Source organism: Oreochromis niloticus, linkage group LG10, assembly GCF_001858045.2.
Source record: "Oreochromis niloticus isolate F11D_XX linkage group LG10, O_niloticus_UMD_NMBU, whole genome shotgun sequence".
Classification (NCBI taxonomy): domain Eukaryota; kingdom Metazoa; phylum Chordata; class Actinopteri; order Cichliformes; family Cichlidae; genus Oreochromis; species Oreochromis niloticus.
The window spans coordinates 12,194,231-12,214,034 of NC_031975.2; the positions used below are offsets into that span (position 1 = coordinate 12,194,231).

At 38.2% G+C, this 19,804-nt stretch overlaps 1 protein-coding gene across 3 annotated transcripts; it reads left to right on the forward strand.

Annotated features, from left to right (window-relative positions):
- The first annotated feature begins 3,827 nt into the window (after positions 1-3,827).
- Positions 3,828-18,236, forward strand: il13ra2 (interleukin 13 receptor, alpha 2). Of its 3 annotated transcripts, none has more exons than XM_003446784.5 (11): positions 3,828-3,960; positions 9,091-9,193; positions 9,405-9,523; positions 9,815-9,966; positions 10,760-10,916; positions 11,010-11,130; positions 11,796-11,980; positions 12,120-12,271; positions 13,640-13,787; positions 16,697-16,820; positions 16,905-18,236. In XM_003446784.5, the coding sequence occupies exons 3-11, from the start codon at positions 9,433-9,435 to the stop codon at positions 16,990-16,992; spliced, it is 1,218 nt and encodes a 405-aa protein (XP_003446832.1). In that variant the 5' UTR covers positions 3,828-3,960; positions 9,091-9,193; positions 9,405-9,432; the 3' UTR covers positions 16,993-18,236. The 3 variants fall into 3 exon arrangements, with proteins under 3 accessions (XP_003446832.1, XP_005472152.1, XP_013127743.1); XM_005472095.4 differs by having other exon boundaries at positions 3,836-3,960; positions 9,075-9,193; XM_013272289.3 differs by lacking the exons at positions 3,828-3,960; positions 16,697-16,820; positions 16,905-18,236 and adding exons at positions 15,099-15,172; positions 15,288-16,021 and having other exon boundaries at positions 9,056-9,193.
- The last annotated feature ends 1,568 nt before the right edge of the window (positions 18,237-19,804 follow it).

Below are 19,804 nucleotides of genomic sequence, written 5' to 3' on the forward strand. Positions count from 1 at the left end.
CACTGTCTTTAATCTCCAGTGTAAAGCGTCTTGAGGTGACTGTTGCAGCATATATGTATATAGTCTGTCCTTTGTCCTGTACCCATAACATCACCCCCAAGCGGCTGCTAACCCTCCCTGAATGTGGTTTTATTGGATTTTACTTCCTGTTTCTTTTTCTTTTAAAAGGTGCTTTGATGCTCTGTATATATATATATATATATATATATATATATATACATAAAACTGAATTGAATTGACGTAGGAACCAAAGGCAGACACTGAGGCTAAATGGAATACCAAATAATCTGATAACCAAATCCAATATTACATAACAAAAAGGTGGAAAATCCCAAACTACGCACGAAAGGGAAAGCAGATGACAGGATATGGACAAAGGGTAGGGAAGGACTATATATACACACAGAGGATTGACTGTAGAATGATATTTTCAAAGTACAACAGGAAATAACTGAAAGTTTTTTAACTGCAAGTGAAACAGGAACAGTAGACACTACCATAGGAGGAATGGGAGAAGCTGCAAACACAATAAGTTACCATTGTGCTCAATTGCTAAAAAAAATTGTTTGGGCTTTGCTTAAAATTAACATGAAGGCAGTATGCAACAGGTTGCAAATCATTTATATGCTCATATTTAATTAACAACGTTAAAAAGACAAAATATCAAGTGTTCAATCTGAGAGATGTTGGTTTGGGAGAAATGTATAAGAATCGGTCAGACACAGTTGCAGTTATGTCAAATTGCCTTTCTTTAACAACATTTTAAGTGATTGGGAAAATTAGGTCAGTTGCTGTAGTTGTGAAAGCAAAAATGTTTCCCATTCTTCCTTGTTTCTTATCAACTTCTCAGCAGCTGTGGGTTTACTTTGTTATATTTTTTCAGTGCATAATGCACTACGTGTTTCTGAGTAGCACTCCGGGTTCATTCACTATAGAGTCGTGCTGCTGTTGCTGCAGAATCCCTGAAAAACAATGTTGTCTGTGTGGCACTACCCATTCCAACATGTGTATATACTTTATTCCATGTTAATGGTGCCTGCATACCTTTATGGAAGCTTTTAAACCACGCATTTATACGTCAGATTATATCTTTTTTCTTTAGCCTTGAAAGCATGCCCTCCATAACTTTTAAAAAAAGTTGTTGTTTTTTTATTTGTCAAACCACACAATGGTTTCCTCTTTGCCTCCGTCCCTCTTAAATGAACTCAAGCTTGGCATTGGCGCCAGTGTTGCTAGACCTTTTCTTCCTTTGCATGACAGTGGCTTGCGTTTGAGGATCAAATTCAGTTACAGTGTTCCAGGACTGTTCCTGAGTCAATATGCTAGTCTTTAAATGATAATATAAACCATAAATAATTTTATGGCCATAAATAATATTTATGCCCACAGTCACATTGCAGTGTAACAGGGGTTTAAAAAACTGCATTCTGCTGTAAGTAAGATTTTTCTACAGCATCCTGATGTTTTTAAGTTTTAAAGCTGTGCTGTTTATTGGAAATAATGTGTGGAAATGAAATTCCACAGAAACACAGACACTTTGGGACATAGATTTGTACTTTTGAACTTTGTACTGCAAAGCCACGTTGGGTCCTTTTATCTAGAATTTAGTGAGATTTCTTTTTACAGTCGAAACACAGGCACATACATGCAGAAACTAATGTGTTACTGCATGTGTTTTTCCCTGGAAAACAGGGTTGAATTTGGCAGGAATTCCTGATATGCTAGCTCCCAGTATTAAACAATAAGCCTGTCACTGTATAGAGTCCCTTTTGAGTCTTAATTTTGCTTTTCCTTTGGCTGTTTCATTTTTTTTTTATAGTTCAACGTCTGTTACAGGAAATCTCTCTCAACTACACAACCTCAAAATGTTTGAAAACTGAATAAATTTCACCCAAAAATAGATATAATAGATAAAATATTAAGTTTAATATTGAATTATACATATTTGAACAACAATTTGGTAAATAACTGAAGAAACGATTCAAACTTTTTAAAGTTTTTTCTGCACATTTCATTTTTAAATGAATAACATATGTCATACCTCTCTTAAAGCGCACTGTCAGTATCATGTAAACTTGTATGAGCTGATTGTGGAAGCCACTAAGTATGCAGGGATAATAGAGGCAGGAGGTATGCTGCCAGCTTTGGGGCCGACCCTGTGAGGGTACTTATGGTATTATATTGCTGTTCGTAGTGTCTTCACATTTTAGGTATTGGCACAGACATCTTGTTTCTGAAGAGCAGTCCTTTAATTTTAATGTCATGGAAGACCAAGGAAGAACCGAGGCAACCAAGGAAATCCACCATGGTGGTCTTCCTTGGCCCTACCTTTCAGCAATTTTTTTGCTTTCAATGGCACATGATGAAAAATGGCAGCTCGAAATCGAAAGCTAAATACAAATAGAAGCAAAACCATGCAACTCTTTAATATATTTAACTTTTTCATTTGAGTGGTTAGTTTATTATATCTGGTAACACTTTATAAAAATAAACAAAATACTGCTCTATGGACAATTTTTTTCAACTCCAGGTTTACAAGCTGCTACACTGGTCACTTTAAACCACTCCAAACTGTAAACTGTAAATTGTAAATTCTAATCGCAACTTCTCTTGATCTCCTATGACTTAAGCGTATATTTTTCTTACTCCTTTTTATGTCTATTTATTAGCTTTTTTGCACTGATGTAACCAGAGCCTCGTCGTCTCGTCTCTCTGTATGCTGCACTGGATATAGCAGAAATGACAATAAAGTTTACATTGACTTTGACTTTGAAAATGGCACAACAGGATGTAGACTGAAATGAAGGACTCAGGAGACTGAAACATAAACTTGAAATGAAGCTTTAATGTAGGACTCTCTCTCTCTCTCTCTCTCAAAAAAAAGAAAATACAAAAATCCCCCAAAGATTAGGTGGGAAGGAGCAAGGAAACCAAATACTAGGAGTCTTCAGGGAAACATAGATGAAGGGGACACACAACAATGAGGGTTGAGACAACAAAGGATAAAGAAAGGCTCTGACGATATGTACACAAGCCAGGTCACAAGACATGTCTTCACCAGACATCTGACACCTTCTTTTGATATAATATAAGCCCATTAAAAAAAAATCATTAAAAAAAAAACAAAAAAACTTTGGAATATTCTATAGAAAAGGTTTTTACAAGGTTTTTAAACAGTGTTTACACAGCCAACAATGTAGTTATGCAATATCTTGATGTATGCTCAATCATCCAGGTAATTAAATCCCAAAAGGTTGATTCTGTTCATCTGGACGTAGTCTACTTACACCTACAGGTCTGTGGACACTCTTTCAATGATGAGGATGTACACATCCTGGACAGGGAGGAACGCTGGTTTGAGCAGGTAGTCAAGGAGGCCATTTACGTGAAAAGGGAAAGAGCATCTCTGAATCTAGGAGGGGCCCTAAGGGTACATCCTTTGCCATCTCACAATGCTGTGATTGCAGCTATTCCCCAACTCTCTGTGAATGGTACTCATGGCCATTGATCAAAAGCCTTTGATCAGTGGTTGTTGATCAGTGGTCATGAGAATTTGCATATTAATGATCAAGGAACTGACCTCACAGCCCATTGTTCATTCAGTGTGCTAGTTTCAGTTATCGTGCAACTGATTTTATGAGGTAGGGGAAATCTTTAGTCAGCTGAGACTGAAGAAGTCACTTGGATGAGTGATGCAATGTTTCTCGCACTGAAAACGCTACGTTCAGATGAAAAGAATCAACCTTTTGGTAATTATGCAATACTTTAAGGGCTGTGGGCCATACTGAACAAATCTAGACCAAGACCTTTGGCCGAGTAGTAAGCGTAAACACTGGGGCATAGGGTATTATGAGGTGATAAAGCTGGGACAGAACCCTTGAAGGATCCTAGGCTTCCAGACATTGGACCAAAACCTGGCAGCTGTGTTGAATTCAACATGTTGAATTGTTTTCGGTTCAGGTAGGTGAAAATGTTGTTAGAGTAAACAAGGTGTGGTGACACTAGGAAGAGAAACTGGATAGTATTTTTTGAGAATTCGCTAAGATAACAAAAAATGATTGCACAACCTTTGCTGTTGATTAGCAGAGTTTGTTTTATCATTTGCACAAGGAACGTTCAGTGGTAGAAAATGAAATGACTTCCAGTGAAGGTAGCATTAAAACTGAAAGCGACACCATGCCTGTGAATAATACTTTTAATGTAGAGCATGTATAAGGCAATAAAATTGGCACCAAATCACATGTTGATAAATAATTGGTGGCTGACACAGAGAGCTTACTAGTCAGCATATTTGACAGAGGTTTGCCAGATATCCCCATTCCAGTGTCTGCGTAACAGATTGCTCTGTTATCAGATAGGGCTGTTCGATATATATATCGGATGACGATATGAAAACGTATATCGTTTCATTTTACGCTATCGTTTGTTTCGTGGTGTCGCAAAATCAGCTGTTTACGGGAATATTTTTTCCTCGTTTTGATGGTCACTGTATAACTTCCTGAAGTTCTCTCTTTCTCTTGTATTTAATATAGCCACACTACAGACGGACACAGGCGATTGTTTTTATGCGTTGTCATTAACAACAACGACGGTAAAACCATCGCCTGGCTCCGCCATCCGCATGTTTATTTTCCACATAAACCTTTCATAATAAAGCTGAAGATCCTGTTGAGATTTTTCAAAATAAACTGAATCAAGTGAAATAGAATGCAGAGTGTTTACGCATGAGAAGCTAAAAAGAGCCGTCAGGTGCTAAAAAGAAATAAAATGGTAAATGGCCTGTATTTGTATAGCGCTTTACTAGTCCCTAAGGACCCCAAAGCGCTTTACACATTCAGTCATCCACCCATTCACACACACATTCACACACTGGTGATGGCAAGCTACATTGTAACCACAGCCGACCTGGGGCGCATAGAACAGCTTAGAACAGGCTTTTCCCCGCAGCACGCCGTGTAATAAATATTCACAAAGAAAACTGAGGCCGTTTCAACTTATGTAACACTCGACTCCAGGTACACAACACCCAGCTGAAAACACTTCATGCAAGTCGAGTTGCCCGAGATTCACAGAATTTACAGAAAATGTAAAATTTTTGTTATTATATATTCGTTGTCGGGATGATGAATGCCTTATATCGGGATATGAGATTTTGGTCATATCGCACAGCCCTATTATCAGATGTGTTAAGGTCTGAGCTATAGGGTATATTGCACATTTTCAGTTCAGGGCCTGGATTTATGAAGCGATCAAAATGTTCAAATAAAAATCATGAATTATGGTGAATGGATGTTTTTAATAGTGTATGTTCCCTTTTAGAGTTTCTGCCACCACCACTATTATCACCACCCCTATGGAAAAATACCACCCGCCCCAAAAAACAAACAAAAACAAAACAAATACCGCCCCCCACCCCATGTTCATATACCTGCATACGGACATCAAGTCAAATGATTTGTGTTAAAATAGTTGGCCACAAGCAGTGATGCCAATTATTTTGAAGTTGAGTAGAATTTGTTGTAATGTTCTAACATGACAGATACCAATAAATGAAAGTGGGTGAGGTGCTTTTAGGCAGTTCTTCACACTTGCCAAGTTGGGAAATAACGCAATACCTTGTCTTCTGTCAAGTCTTTACCTTCAGGCATTTTTCCATTTCAAGGCAATTTCCCTGACATAAACAGCAAATAAATAGTTCATGTATACAAATAAAGAACCTGTGAGATTAAATCCCTTCTGAAAGATGCAATAGCACCTCGGATGCATCTTGATTGTTCTCAGATTCATTCATTAATGACAGTAAATATAGCTTCACTGACAGCTGAAGGTTGCAGTCATTGTGTGGGTGTGTTTGTGTATGTAAGGGGGTGGTGGAGGTAGTGGTGTGGAGTTCACTTCACAGTTACACATGAATTATACTTATGTGTCAGATCTGTGTCATAACTTATGCAGTAATCACAACCCCATTTTAACCCTACGGTGAAAAATTCTATGCAACCTGAGCTATCGTTAAACTGAACTACACAGCTGACTCATACAACGACTCTAATGGCATGGATCTCATGGTTGTGAAGAATTTGGACCCAAAATGCAGACTCCAGACAGGTTTAAATAGGCAAAAACCAAGCCTTTATTTACATGAGTCCAGGCGGTGAAAGAAACCAGAAAACATATAAGGAGCTCACTCTGGCAGACAAGCAAGACAAGCAGTACATAACAAAGAAGAAGGGAAACGGAGGGCTTAAATACACATGAGGTAATCAGGGAACGAGACACAGCTGCTGAAAACAAGGCGCAGGTGAACAGAATCAACTGACGATCAAGAGGGGAAGCAAAAATGAACATGATGCACATGAGACGAGAGACTGTCAAAATAAAACAGGGAGCCAAAACATTGAGACAGACACTACAAACTTGACAGACCAAAGTAAACACAAAGACAAAACTGACTAAACATGGGTGACATAACAGAAGCACAGCCTAGGCACAGGGAAGTGAAAACTACAACAAAATCAATGAAGAGAAGGCAATGTATATATATCCACAAATTTACATGAAAAAAACAAGGAACTGTATCACTTTTTTGAATTTTTGAAGTGTTTCACTACTATTGTAGTATTAAAGGAGTTTTTTTAGTTTCTTTACAGTACGCAGTAACTTCAAGACCCAGTTTATCTGTTATGTCGCAGTGTAGTTTGGTGGCTTACTTGCTAATGCTCCCACTTTTCACACTCATCTGTGTATGTACATTGTGATGATCTGACAGCAGGATCACAAGAGGAAGACCACAGAGAAGCTCATGGATATCGTGAAAGAGGACATGCAGATTAGTGACGGAAGACAACCAAAATACACAATGAGATGGAGACAGATGTTCTACTTTGGTAGACTGTAGAAGAAGAAGAAGCAATATTAATTAGTCATAAAAGTTTTTTCCACGATGTGCATGCACAACAAGAGAAAGAAGGTGCTCTTCTCAGCTTGCCCAGCTCTAGCCTTTGTCAAGATGGCAGAAACTATAGATTTCAATGCCCTATGATCAAGCTAGCTTTTAAAGACAGTTGCAAATATGGCCACAAGTTGGCGATAATTAATAGGATGGCTGAAAACAATGAACATAATATCTTTGACAGACCTTTCTAGAGTCTCCAGATTGGAGCGCAGTCAAATCCATCTAGTAGCAGTTTCCAGTCTAGAGCCTAGCCAGCCACACCAAATATCAGGCCCTAATTCAAGGCCCAGACAGTTAATATCAGCCTTTAGCATGGAGTATAGCCACCAACAGCTAGCAACACATTTCTATTCTGATCCCCAAGGAGAAGAACTCCTCATCCATCAGCCAGTTTCACCAGATTAGCCTGTTGAACGTAGAACGAAAGATCTTTTTCAGTGTCTTGGCCCAAACACTATCTACTTTCCTGCAAAGAAACAACTATGCTGATACATCAGTGCAGAAGGCTGGTATCTGGGGCTTCTCGGGATATCTGGAGCATGCCAGTGTCTTCTGGCACCAGGTTCAAACTGCCAAGAAAGGCAACTGGAACAAATATGGCATAACATGGCTAATGACCTCAGGCAGATTAACACCACTGCACTCCCAGGGAAACTGAAGCTCTGGTGCTTCCAGTTTGGGTTGCTACCCAAACTACTGTGGCCGCTGATGATGTACGAGGTCTTGCTTAATCTTGCTTAATCATGCAAATTGACTGGAGAGGCTAGTGAGCACTACATGAGGAAGTGGCTTGGACTTTTGAAATGCCTTAACAGCGTTGGACTCTAAAGCGACGGGATACTGTCATTGCCTATCCCTAGCCTGGTAGAAGAGTTTAAATGTGCAAAAGTGAGGCTGGAGACGTCACTCACGGACTCCCGAGACCCCATAGTGAGAGGCGCTGCTCCCACCCTAGCAACGGGGAGGAAGTGGATCCCAGTCACAGCTACAGGCCAGATCTGCTCTTCTCCATTGTGATGTGGTGGGTCATGTCCAACAGGGCAGAGGAGGATTTGATCTTGGAGCAGTAACACATCTCTGGCAGCAGGCATCTGTAACCGGACGTTGAAAAATGGTGGTGGAGGAGGTGCGTCGACGGGAGGAAGCAGCCAGACGTGCTAGAGCTGTAGCTCTATCTATCTATCTATCTATCTATCTATATACATATATATTCTGTTAACCCCCCTTCCCTGTCCCCCCCCCACACACACTCACACATGCACAGCACAGAAAGAACCCAACCCCGAAATTGTGTGTCATCTTTTATTGTAAATTGCATACAGGTACTTTTGGCTGCTTCTTTAATTCTCCCTGGTCATGATCCACATGTTTTAAAACTGGTATAGATTTTACTTCCATCCCCTTCTTGAGCCAACTCCCCCCCCAAACTCTTCCATTTTTCCAGCAGTATTAGGCTTGCTTGGCTTCTGTTACCTCCCAGAAATTGAAAATATAGAATAAAACAAACAAACAAACAAAATAGAAACCAATTGTCAAAAGACAGGAGATGTTTATGATGAAATACTATTAAAAGTTCGGTGTATTATTATTAGTGCTTAGTTTGTTACTTTATCATTTTACTAATTAAAAAATACATTAAATATTAAAGACCACTTTTACAAAGTAGTACTTTGTAAAAACTTGGTGAGGTGATCAGGATACCTCTGTGTGTAAAGTGATTTTTGTGGGAAAAAACCCCTCTATGTATGTTATGTCTTTCTTTTCTGTATTGCACTTTGTAGACGGTCCCTGGACACTCGTCTCACATCCAAGTGCTCACAGAGAGCAGTCATTGTTAGCCCAGGTTGGAAAAGGATTCGCTTTAATTAAAGTAAACTTTGACATGTAAAGTGAAGCCATATGGATCCTTGGGTTTTATTCTCTCTTCTTTTAATCTTTAATCATTTCTTTTAATCCTTTTAATCTCTATCAAAATGATACATACAGGTTCAATCTAATCGTTTTACAGACTCCTCCCTGTCTGTATTTACTTCGCACTTCCACTGAAGAGAATATTCATTTTGATATTATTACTCACAGTAATTCGCTGCTGTTTGTTATTCAATGGTTTCCTCACTTGTAGTCCTAAACTCTCCTAGTGGGGAGGCTACAAATGCATCAGTCCACCCACGCTGTGCCAGTCTGCTGCGCTCTGCCCGAACCTGCTGCAGCAGGAAAACAGCGCTCTTAGCCAACGATCGCGTAAGTATTAATCTGGACATTTTACCGTTTTATTATGTTTGGCACTGTTTGATTTAACCTATAGACCTATAGATATATGTTTGTGTGTTTTTTTTTAACTTTTATTCATGACATTAAAAAAAATTAATTAAACCATTTGTGAAGCGAGATCACTTCTCAGAATTCTTTTTGTATTTTTTTTTTTATCGTAATTAATTTTTATTTTCTTTAGCCTTGAATATACACTTGATAAACTACTGATGGCGAGAAAATCCAGGCTGACTTACACAGCTACACTGATGCTGCTTTTAATAACCTGGAAGGAGAGCACGTATTGCAATGGGCTTACAGGTTGGTCCCAGACGTTTTTCATGTACTTAGACTTTGCTTGACAGAAAACTGAAAAACTGAAGCTTCTCCTTTAATATGAAATGTTTTAAATATGGCCCTCTGCCACTGGAGTTCTGAGGAAAGAGCATATCCTGCAATATGATGCAGAAGGAGATTTTTTTTTTTTAACATTTGGCAGCAGTTTGTTGAGATATTCCACTGGATGCTGTTGATATAAAATTGGCTTTTTTTTTTTTTTTTTTTTTTTTTTTTTATAAACACAAACTCTATAAATATTTGTTTCCTTTGCAGTGAGTCCTCCAGAGAACCTTGTAATAACAGATCCCGGGCATCTTGGACAATTGGAGATTTCATGGAATCCCCCAGACAGCTTGTCTAACATGACAGAGTGCTCAGTACGATATCAGCTGGAGTACTACAACACCTACCGGGACAGCTGGGCTGTAAGTGCTTAGTCTTTTTTTTTTTTTTTTTTTTAGATCTTACACGGAAGCGCATAACCTGCCTGAACTCCTCCCAGAACGATTTTCTCAGAAACATGACCTGCTCTGGTAATGGGCCAATTTAATAGCCGTAATTACAAGCAATAAAATGTTTACTTGAAATGATATCTTATGTGACTTTACAGTATAAAAGCACCTCAGCAGGACTGTAACTCTGCAGAGATCACAAACTACAGTCTCTTAAAGCTGTTTCATCATGATGGGATTTGTGTCTCTGTAATTTTGTGGGGATTTCTCAAATAAACTTAATTGCACTTCCACATAATTTTGCCTAAGCATCTATGTCTAAATAAGATAAAACCAGAACATAGTCTTGATACTTTTTCCAAATAATGTGGGTGGGTGACGCTGTTAGTTACATCTCAGTAACAATTAGTATGACGCCTTGATCATTATCTTACAATGACTGAAAGAACGAGCTTATCTGCACCTATCATGATAACTGTGCCTGATAATTGAGCGTGTCTAGACAACTATGCAAAGCTCTTTTATATCTTTTAAACAGTTCAAGTAAAATATGAAACAGCAGATATAATGTGACTTATTGAAAATTGATACATAAGTTGTTGTTGTCGTTGTTTATTTTTTTTAAATTTTTTTTACACAAGCCTCAGTATTAGAGTAAAAGTTTTGTGGGAGAAAACTCTGTCTACACATCTTTGTTAAATGAAAGGAGAAAAAATCAGTAGATCAGGAAACTTTTGCATGTAGTAACTCATTTGTGATTTTGCAGAGCATCAGGACAAGTAAAAGGACCTACACTGCTCAGTTTGACCTGATGAAAGATGTTAGAGTGCGAGTCTACACCTTGCTGAGTGGGACCTGCACCAACGATACTATGATCAAGAGCACAGATTACACTGAAGTCATCCAGAAAGCTCCCAGCACAGGTCAGCCTTCCAAGGCTTATAAGATTTGTGATTACAGAAAAGGGATATTAGTAAGATCATAGCTAATTTGATCCTTTCTTTTTTCATGTATAGGTGTTGTGGGTACTGAAGTCCTGGATTTTAAATGTGTGTTCCACAACATGGAGTACACAGAGTGCCAGTGGAGAAGAAGTGAAAAGATACCAGACAACTCCCAGCAAAAGCTATATTTCTGGTATGTCTGGCATGTCAGAGCTTTGTTGGCTCGTGACGTGGTCCATAACAAACCATTCCACTATCATTTGGAAGAAATAATGACATAATCAGCTTGTTTAATTTTTTCCTAAGACACATCTGTCCACTTTTTCTAATATTTGATGAATTTTCTATTCACCAGTTAGCTAGATATGAAAAAAGGCAGTAAATCAAAAAACGGTGTAATAACGGTGTAATAACTAAATGTGCTGCTTTTCATAACGTAAGCTGTTGTCATCAGTGTTTGATTCTTAATGAGGCTTATGTTTATAAAAGAACACCGCAAAACAAAGAGGCGCTCCTGTTAATTTCCTCCGGAGAATAAAAGGAGAAAACAATCCAGTTGTCTTCTTCCGCTGATGAGCGGAAGAAAACTGGGCAACACTTTTATGTGCATAGTGTTTAATGAGAATAAATCTTGTTAAGGCATGTACCCACGCAATTATCTGGAAACTGCAACGGAAACTTTTAAGAACACTTCACGCTGAAATGCATCAGCGGATCTTTTACTTTTTATTTTCTTAGTGGGAAGAATTTCCTCAGTATTGAGTTACTCGTGTCTTGTACCGATTAAGATTTGATGTTGTCACATTATGTAAAGCAGGATGTGGATGCAGAAGCTTATCTGATCTGTTTGTTCTGCAGGCACAAAGAACTTGGACAGACTGAGGAATGCCCAAAGTACAACACATTAGGCGGTGTCAGGATAGGGTGCACATTCGCAGATGTACCGCTTCCTGTATTCACTGATATTAACTTCTGTTTAAATGGAAGTTCTCCTGAGGGGCCACTAAAACCAACGTTTGCCTCCCTGCAAATCCAGAACCATGGTAAATACAATTCCTGCTCACGTTTTGACTCACTGCTTGCTCAACTTTGATTTGACCGAGATCCGCAACATCTGTATACCCCCTTGCATGCTATCACAATCACTAATTTTTTCCCTGTTTTCTTGATGCATTTATGCAGTGAAGTGTGCAGCCACAAAAAAACTGCATCTGCAAACAGGTCCTGACAAGTTAGAACTACACTGGGAACATCCTGACGGAAAGGTTCCTGGCCACTGTCTAGAATACGAGGTGGAACACAATCAAGAAGGACCTGATGGAAAAGAATCATCGGTATGGTTTATACAACATGTGCTTTGGTATTAATATTTTTTTTAAACTCTAAGGCAAATCTGTATCACAAGAGCATCCCTTTCTCTCCCAGAAACCTTGCTGTGCAAAGAGTCTTTAGATTTTATTTGACTGGGTTTGTGGGGATGTAAAAGTGGGGAACGCACAAAACAAGTAAACTCAGGCTTTGAGATTGTTCTTCTCACTTTGTCTTTATTTCTAGAAATGCTCCAATCATTTCTGTGCAAAAGCTTAATTGCATTAATATTTATTTAGATTTGAGTCTTCTTTAACTGAAAACACAAATCTCAAGTCATAAGTCATTCACTGTGCTTGACAGTACCGTCATCTGTCTGTAGCTATTAGCACATTCCTGATGTTTTGAATGACTCGGCAGGTCATGGTACTTCGTTCGCACTCACCTGAATCTGATTGGTGTCACACTTGACTTTAACACAATAATAGAGCAAAACCACTAAAATACCTCAAGATCAGTGGTATTAACACGGCAACCTAGACAAAACATAAAGGTTGGAGAATATTTTATTTTAGACATTTTTCCTTTGTTGAACTTCTAGACATTCCACTTTACAGCTGTATAAAAAATAAACTAACTTGTTTGTTTTAGCTGTGCACGCTTTATTAAACACGCAAACATAACTGTTTTTCTTCAATGTTAAATCATTTTTTTCTGTTTCATTCATCAAATACCTTTTTACAGAAAGGAGTGCCTTAACATTACTTCAGGCACTGTGGCTTTGGACAGCTAATAACAAAGCTGCTAACGATTTGACTTTGTTGTTTTATAGACCTTTAAAAAGTGGAAACTATTAGAGTCTGTGGTTTTGTTTGCTATGCAATTTTTTTTTTAATCTCACAGTAAAAGGTCTAGAAGAAAATGATGGATGGATGTGTTTTAAAGTAAATAGAACACAATAGAAAAATAAGTAGAAACTCAAATTGTAAAACAAATCCTCATGACCATGACTGAGTGGAGATTAATGAGGTCACAATGGGAATTTAAGTGTGCCATAAAGTACAAAATAAAATAGAGTTATGAGTCTTTGAGACGCAGCTGAAAGCTGTCTGCTTGACAAAGCAATGTAGCCTTAATTGGTCAGATGCCCAGTGCTTAAGCTTGGGTATGAGCCCAGAACTCTGCATTAAAGCCCCAGTACTTACAAGAAGTGTAAATCTGGTTTTCCAGATCAAAAGCAGCTGCTTAACACTGTTAGACAGCAAAGTGGTGAGTGAGTTAAACTGTCATAAAACCAAATGAAGATGAAGAAACTCATCAAAACTTAAGTACTTTTTGGGGTCTGTTAACTCTGTTGTTGTAGTAATTATTTACTTTATCTTCTTCATTGACAGACAGAATCTCTGACAGGAGGGCGGACAAGCCTGACTTTGTCCATCGACATCAATAAGACCCACTGCTTCAGGGTCCGGTCTAAGGTGCATAAGTACTGTGCGAGCACGAGCTACTGGAGTGACTGGAGCCATCCAGTATGCCAACCAGGTAAGAATGTTTCGCACAAAAACGTCTTATTTTTTGGCTCTCTGGAGTACTGGATGTTTTTAGGTTTTCATTTAAAAATCATATCATTTCTTCTTTTGACACAAAAAAGCCTTTATTTTTTGATGAGTTTGTAACTGATATTGGCAAATGGCACTCTTGATTTTGTAATGCAGTAGGAATATTTGTTTAGTCTTGATGACAATTCTATAAAAGACTGTTCCAAAGAGATAAAAGGTAAGGTTTTTGAGTGCTGTATCAGTGGGATAAAAAATCCCAAACAAATACAAACAAACCAACAACCCCCCCAATAAACAAAACAAAAGCCAAAAGCCTGGAACTGCCTGTTTTGGAAAAAATAAATACATTTATACTAAAAAACAAAAGATTGGGCGCCAGTTTGGCTTGGTGCATTGAGCCACACGGTTGACAGCGGGTTCGGGTCCGACCCACTGCCCTTTGCAGCATGTCTTTCCCCTTCTCTCCCTGCTTTCCTGTCCTTTCTTCACCGAGTCTATCAAATACAGCTGAAAAAAGCCAATTTTTGCTGTTTACTAGCAAAATATTGCAAAGGGAATATCGGAAACAGCTAGGCTCTCTCTTGACTTTTGTGAAATATTAATCAAAGCTGCCTTTAACTAGAAGAGAGACTGTATGTAAAATTAGCAAATAAAGTACAGTACAGTACGTAAAATCATGGATTTCTACTGAATCGAAAAGGTGAAGGTCTGTACTTGTCATAAGGTGGCACATATGTTAATTTTGAGCGGTATATTTTACAGCCAGAGAAGCTCAACTTGTTAGGGAGATTCAGAGCGTGTGACTCACATTCAGCTACTTCTGAGAGGTAGAATAAAACACAATGTGATATACTTTCATCTATGGTAGAAGACAGGTTTGGTTTTCTTTAACACTTTGGTTAACCTTTCCCAAAAGAAAGCATCCTTACCTTGTCTCTGTTATAAACTTCGGTACCCAAAGCACTTTCTCGCTACAAGCCCCTAAACAAATGTTTACACTCCAACAACTGCACCAGGGGCGATTTGGGGTCCAGTATCTTGCCCAGGAAGACTTCAACATGCGAAATAGGAGAGCCAGTCATTAAACCACTAACCTGCTAATAAGAAGACGACACACTCTACTTCCTGAGCCACAGCTACTACATGATGTTGGATAACACTGACTGATTCAGCATTAAGGCTTTAAATTCCCGAGTGTTACTTTTCATCTCATATTCCTGAGTGATCTGTTCAAAGTGTGTTTCCTGTGAGTAAAGGATTTACAAACTAAGCTGTAAAGCATTTCTTTTGTTAGCAACAAGTCCTGCTAAGCCCTCAAAGTAGTCTCGTTGATTTCAAGCTGGAAGATCCTGACACCATCAAGAAATAGTAGGTTTTAAGATTATCTCATTCAAGCATGCAATACATTTCAATTTATGTCAATACAATGAAGCGAAATATGCATAATCATTTTCTGATTTCTTCTTTTTCTTGCTTTTTGTAGTCACCGATGTTGCCACGATTGGAAAGTCCCCTGAAGGAAAAGCTGAAGGATCATTTTCATCCAGGCTCTGCACAATATTTTATAACATGTTGGACAAATTAATGTTGCAAAAGTATTAATTATATGTCCAAAGTCCAAAACACAACAAAAGAACATCTCCAGTTGAATCCAATGAAAGACGAAATATTAGGATTTATGTAGATTGTTGTGTTAATTGACTGTGTAATTCTTTTTTGCTGTTGTTACATCATACTGCCATTAAAACAGCAGACTGAGTAAGACACCTGAGAAAAAAAAATGTCTGCAAATCATACTATGTATCCACACTTTATTTTCGTGTCTACCTCTTTTGGTTATAGAGACATTTCAGCCGTTCTTGGTACTTTGAATGTAATGATTGACATCTCAACATAGCAACGGGTTGTAAATAAAATGCAGCTTGTAAGATGTAATATTTTTCTACATCTGAAAGGCACTTTAAGGCCAGAGCAGTGGTATACAGTGTGGAGGATCAGTTGTGTCCCAAACTTTTTGTTGTGGCTTATAAAGTAAATGGTCGCTAAACCATGCCTAGTTCATTTATCATAAAATGGACCTTCCCTTGTCCTGTTTTAAATCATTTCAACTGCTACCTAGAAACATCTGTTCAGACTATGATTGTAAGCATTAGTATGCAGGATATGATTGTATTTTTGGCCTATGAAGTTTCACAGAATAAATTTTTTTATTGGTGTGCTCGTGTGAGAGTCTTTCATTGAGATCCGGTTGGTTGGTTTAGACCAGGGGTGGGCAACTCCAGGCCTCGAGGGTCCTGCAGGTTTTAGCTATCGCCCTGTGTCAACACACCTGAGTCAAATGATGAGTTCATTGGCAGGCCTCTGGAGAACTTCAAGACATGTTGAGGAGGTCATTTAGCCATTTAAATCAACTGTGTTGGATCAAGGACACATGTAAAACCTGCAGGACACCGGCCCTCGAGACCTGGAGTTGGTTTAGACAGAGACTCACAAAGACATCAGACTTTCTAGTATAGTGCTATTACTACTACTCTTATTGTACTACTACAACAACTTCTGATAATTATGCTTTTCAACAGGAAAGTCAATTTATTTCCCGCTAATCCAATCACGGGTAGACAGGAGGTGGGGCTAAAGCCTATCCCAACTCTCATAGGCCACCAGTCCAAAACAGGAAGCAACAAGAAATTTTAAATTTGGACAATGCATGGAGAACGTGTTCTGTCTGCAAAATATGCAAATACAGATCTTATATATTGGACAGTTTGTTCATGCTGATTCATAATTATACAGATTTTAGTTGACCTCACTTTATAGCATTTTGTTGATGCGTTTTGTCGAAGCCGAGCAGCTGTTCTCTAACCTGATTTTACTTTTTTGTGCTTATTATAGAGCAGAAAGACGTGACACCTGAACCAGATGCCATATGGGATGCCATACCTGTCTACATTTACATCGCTGTTGCCATTATTGCCATGCTAGTGCTGTCTCTGTGCGTGTGGGCAATGTTCAAACTGTAAGTATATTCACACCCATTACAAAATGTGCCAACATGCAGATAAAAAGCGATCAGAGCACTAAGCTGTCCTTTGGATCTTAGGAAGAAACCAGTGCAAGAGAAAAAAGCGGAGTCCCTGCTTACATCCCTGTTTGCCAGACGTCCCCTTCTTGGTCCCACAGAAGCCTAAAAAGGCAAGAAAAGCTGTACCTTCCTCCGACGCAAAGAGGACCTCATATAAATATTTTACTGTTGCACTCCTCCTCAGTCATTGTTTAGGTTCTGTAGTTTCAATAGGCACAATGAAGCTCTCAAAGATGGCATAGCATGCAGACAGTGAGATTGTAATCACATATTTCAGAAGATATTACATTTAGACTGAAGGTTATAGTTTGCCTGTGTTTGTATTATATCTATCGTATACAGAACCACATATTATTCCAATATACTATATTTTTTGTATTTACCTTTCTATACAAATGTTTTAAGTGTCATGAAAGATTTGAACTGTCCTGTTAACTGGACTGTTACACTGTACCAGAAAGTATCCTATCACTGTTTACTTTTTAGCTATGACACTTGCATATTTGTTAAGCGAGGAGAACTTCCTTTGGGATGACATTTTTTTTTTTATGTTTTACTACTTGGCTGATTTCTTTACTGGTTCATTTCACATGGATTTGTATTGATGTTGTGGAGAAATAACGTTTTTAATGAAAGCTGTTTGTTGTTTACCTCATGCCTCAATTCTTGCCAGTCAGCTCACACAATAAAGACTGTGTTTGTTTTTGTGTAAAGTGCAAAATATGTGTTTCATAAATGTTAAATGGATTTCAAGAAAGGCATTGCTAAACACTTGGAGTCAAGGAACTTTGCTGACACCTAAGGATGAATTAAATGGAGAAATTGAACCAGTTAGTTGTTTCAAATGCCACATGTCTTTGCCAGTTTTAATTTCCCCCCCCGTTTTTGGAGGTTTGAACTGTATCCAAACAAACCTGCAAAACAATGTTACTACATCTATTTCTGTGCAACTCTTGCCAAACACCATTTATTGTATTAAATGATAGAGGTGATCCAATTTTTTTGACCTTGAAAGTGCTTTTTGGCTGCCATCATTTTGGCGGCCATGCATTTATTCCTAATAAATAATGAATGTATGATTTTATAAATTAATGGATCACGTATATCTTTGGGGTTGGTGGGTTTTAGAAAGCAATAGAACATTTATTACTATAAAATTAGGCTGTCAGGTTGGTGTTGAGTGTGAACTCTTACCAGCTTTTATAACTGCTGTTAAAGCATATTTTATGGAATAATAGTGCTTGTAGTGAATGTATTTTATGCTCTTATTTGGGTTTGATGTATTTCATTATTTGACTGGGTTCATTTGCGATGTGCTTAATTATAATTAAAATAAAGAATGATGTTCAAGATCTCTTCGTTACATCTTTGCATTAAGAAATATAAACTAAAAAAAGAGAAAAGGGATTTTCTGTTTTAACAGAATGTAAGTTTGTAGGAAGCAAACACATACTCCATTTTTTTGCATTAGCAAAGATTACTTTGGCTCACAGGAGAACGCTTTATTGTCTCGCTATGTGCCTTATCGCAAATAAGTGTGAGACGTGGTTTTGCAGAGAAGCTACATAGTTTATTAATGAATACTGAGTGGGTATAGTAACGCAGCCAAGGAGTTATGAGTTATTCAGGACAAGGGTGAGGCTTCAGCTGAAACTGATAACATCGGCTCAACATTCTGAACCTCACTCAACTTATCATGCCCTCCGAGCAACGCCAAAGAAAAAACAAGCATTCAGGTAGAACAATAAAATACTGTATGAACATTAACGCCCTAAAATGTCTGTGATTCACTAAAAATATAGATAACCTTGTCTTTCCATCATCTGTGTCATCATGCATTCTTGTATATTCATTCATTCATTTTTTAACTGCTTATCATGGGGGATAGGTGGTGGTAATGGTGGTGGTGGTGATAGTGGTAGCGGTTAATGGATCCTGTCCCAGCTGAGTCGAGGCGCGGTACATGCTGGAAGTTTTAATTTATCCAACAGAAATTATAATGCTAATAAACAATGTGCAGTGTTATGCAGTTATGAATGTGTTAATTTTTTCATCATGTATCCATCACAGTTGTATCTGGAAAACAAAATAGGATATGGGCAATAGGATGTAAGGTGGGTAAAACCTCCCGAGGGACCTGATGGACAAGAATCATCGGTATAGTTTATACAACATCTACTTTGTTATTTTTATTTTAAACTCCAAGGCAAATCTATATCAGAAGAGCATTTTCCCCCCAGCAAGCTTGTTGTGCAAAGAGTCTTTAGATTTGGTTTGAGTGGGTTTGTGTGGATGTAAAAGTGGGAAAAGCACTGCAGAAAAATAAATAACCACACGCTTCTAACTTTACCTCTATGTCTAGAAATGCTTTAATCATTTCTGTGCAAAAGGTATTTATTTGGATTTGATTATTTTTTAACTGAAAACACAAATCGCAAGTCAGAAGTCATTCACTGTGCTTGACAGTACTGTCATCTGTCTGTAGCTATTAGGACATACCTGATGTTTTAAATGACTTGGCAGGTCATGGTACTTCATTCGCACTCAGCTGAATCTGATTTGGCGTCCCCATTTTAACACATCAAATAGAGCAAAACTACTAAAATACCTCAAGATGACTGGTATTAACACGGCAACCTAGACAAAACATAAAGGCGAGGGAATATTTTATTTCTGACATTTTACTTCCAGATGCTCCACTTTACGGCTGTATAAAAAATAAACTAACTTGTTTGTTTTAGCTGTGCATGCACATAAAGTGCGTATGCACATGAAGCATATGCGTATCCATGAGGACTGCCTGGCCTGCTCAGACTGCCTATACTCCCTCGGCTCCCACATTGTGTTTTGATCTTTTGTTTGTTTTCATTTTCCTGTTTGTTCATGCTCCAATCTGATTTAATTTTATTTTTTTACCC

Excerpts from the sequence above, each read along its gene's own strand:
- il13ra2 (XM_003446784.5), top strand. The coding sequence starts at position 9,433 with ATGGCGAGAAAATCCAGGCTGACTTACACAGCTACACTGATGCTGCTT. Across the intron at positions 12,272-13,639 it reads CTGATGGAAAAGAATCATCG|ACAGAATCTCTGACAGGAGG; the intron begins GTATGGTTTATA and ends CTTCATTGACAG. Across the intron at positions 16,821-16,904 it reads GTGTGGGCAATGTTCAAACT|GAAGAAACCAGTGCAAGAGA; the intron begins GTAAGTATATTC and ends TTTGGATCTTAG.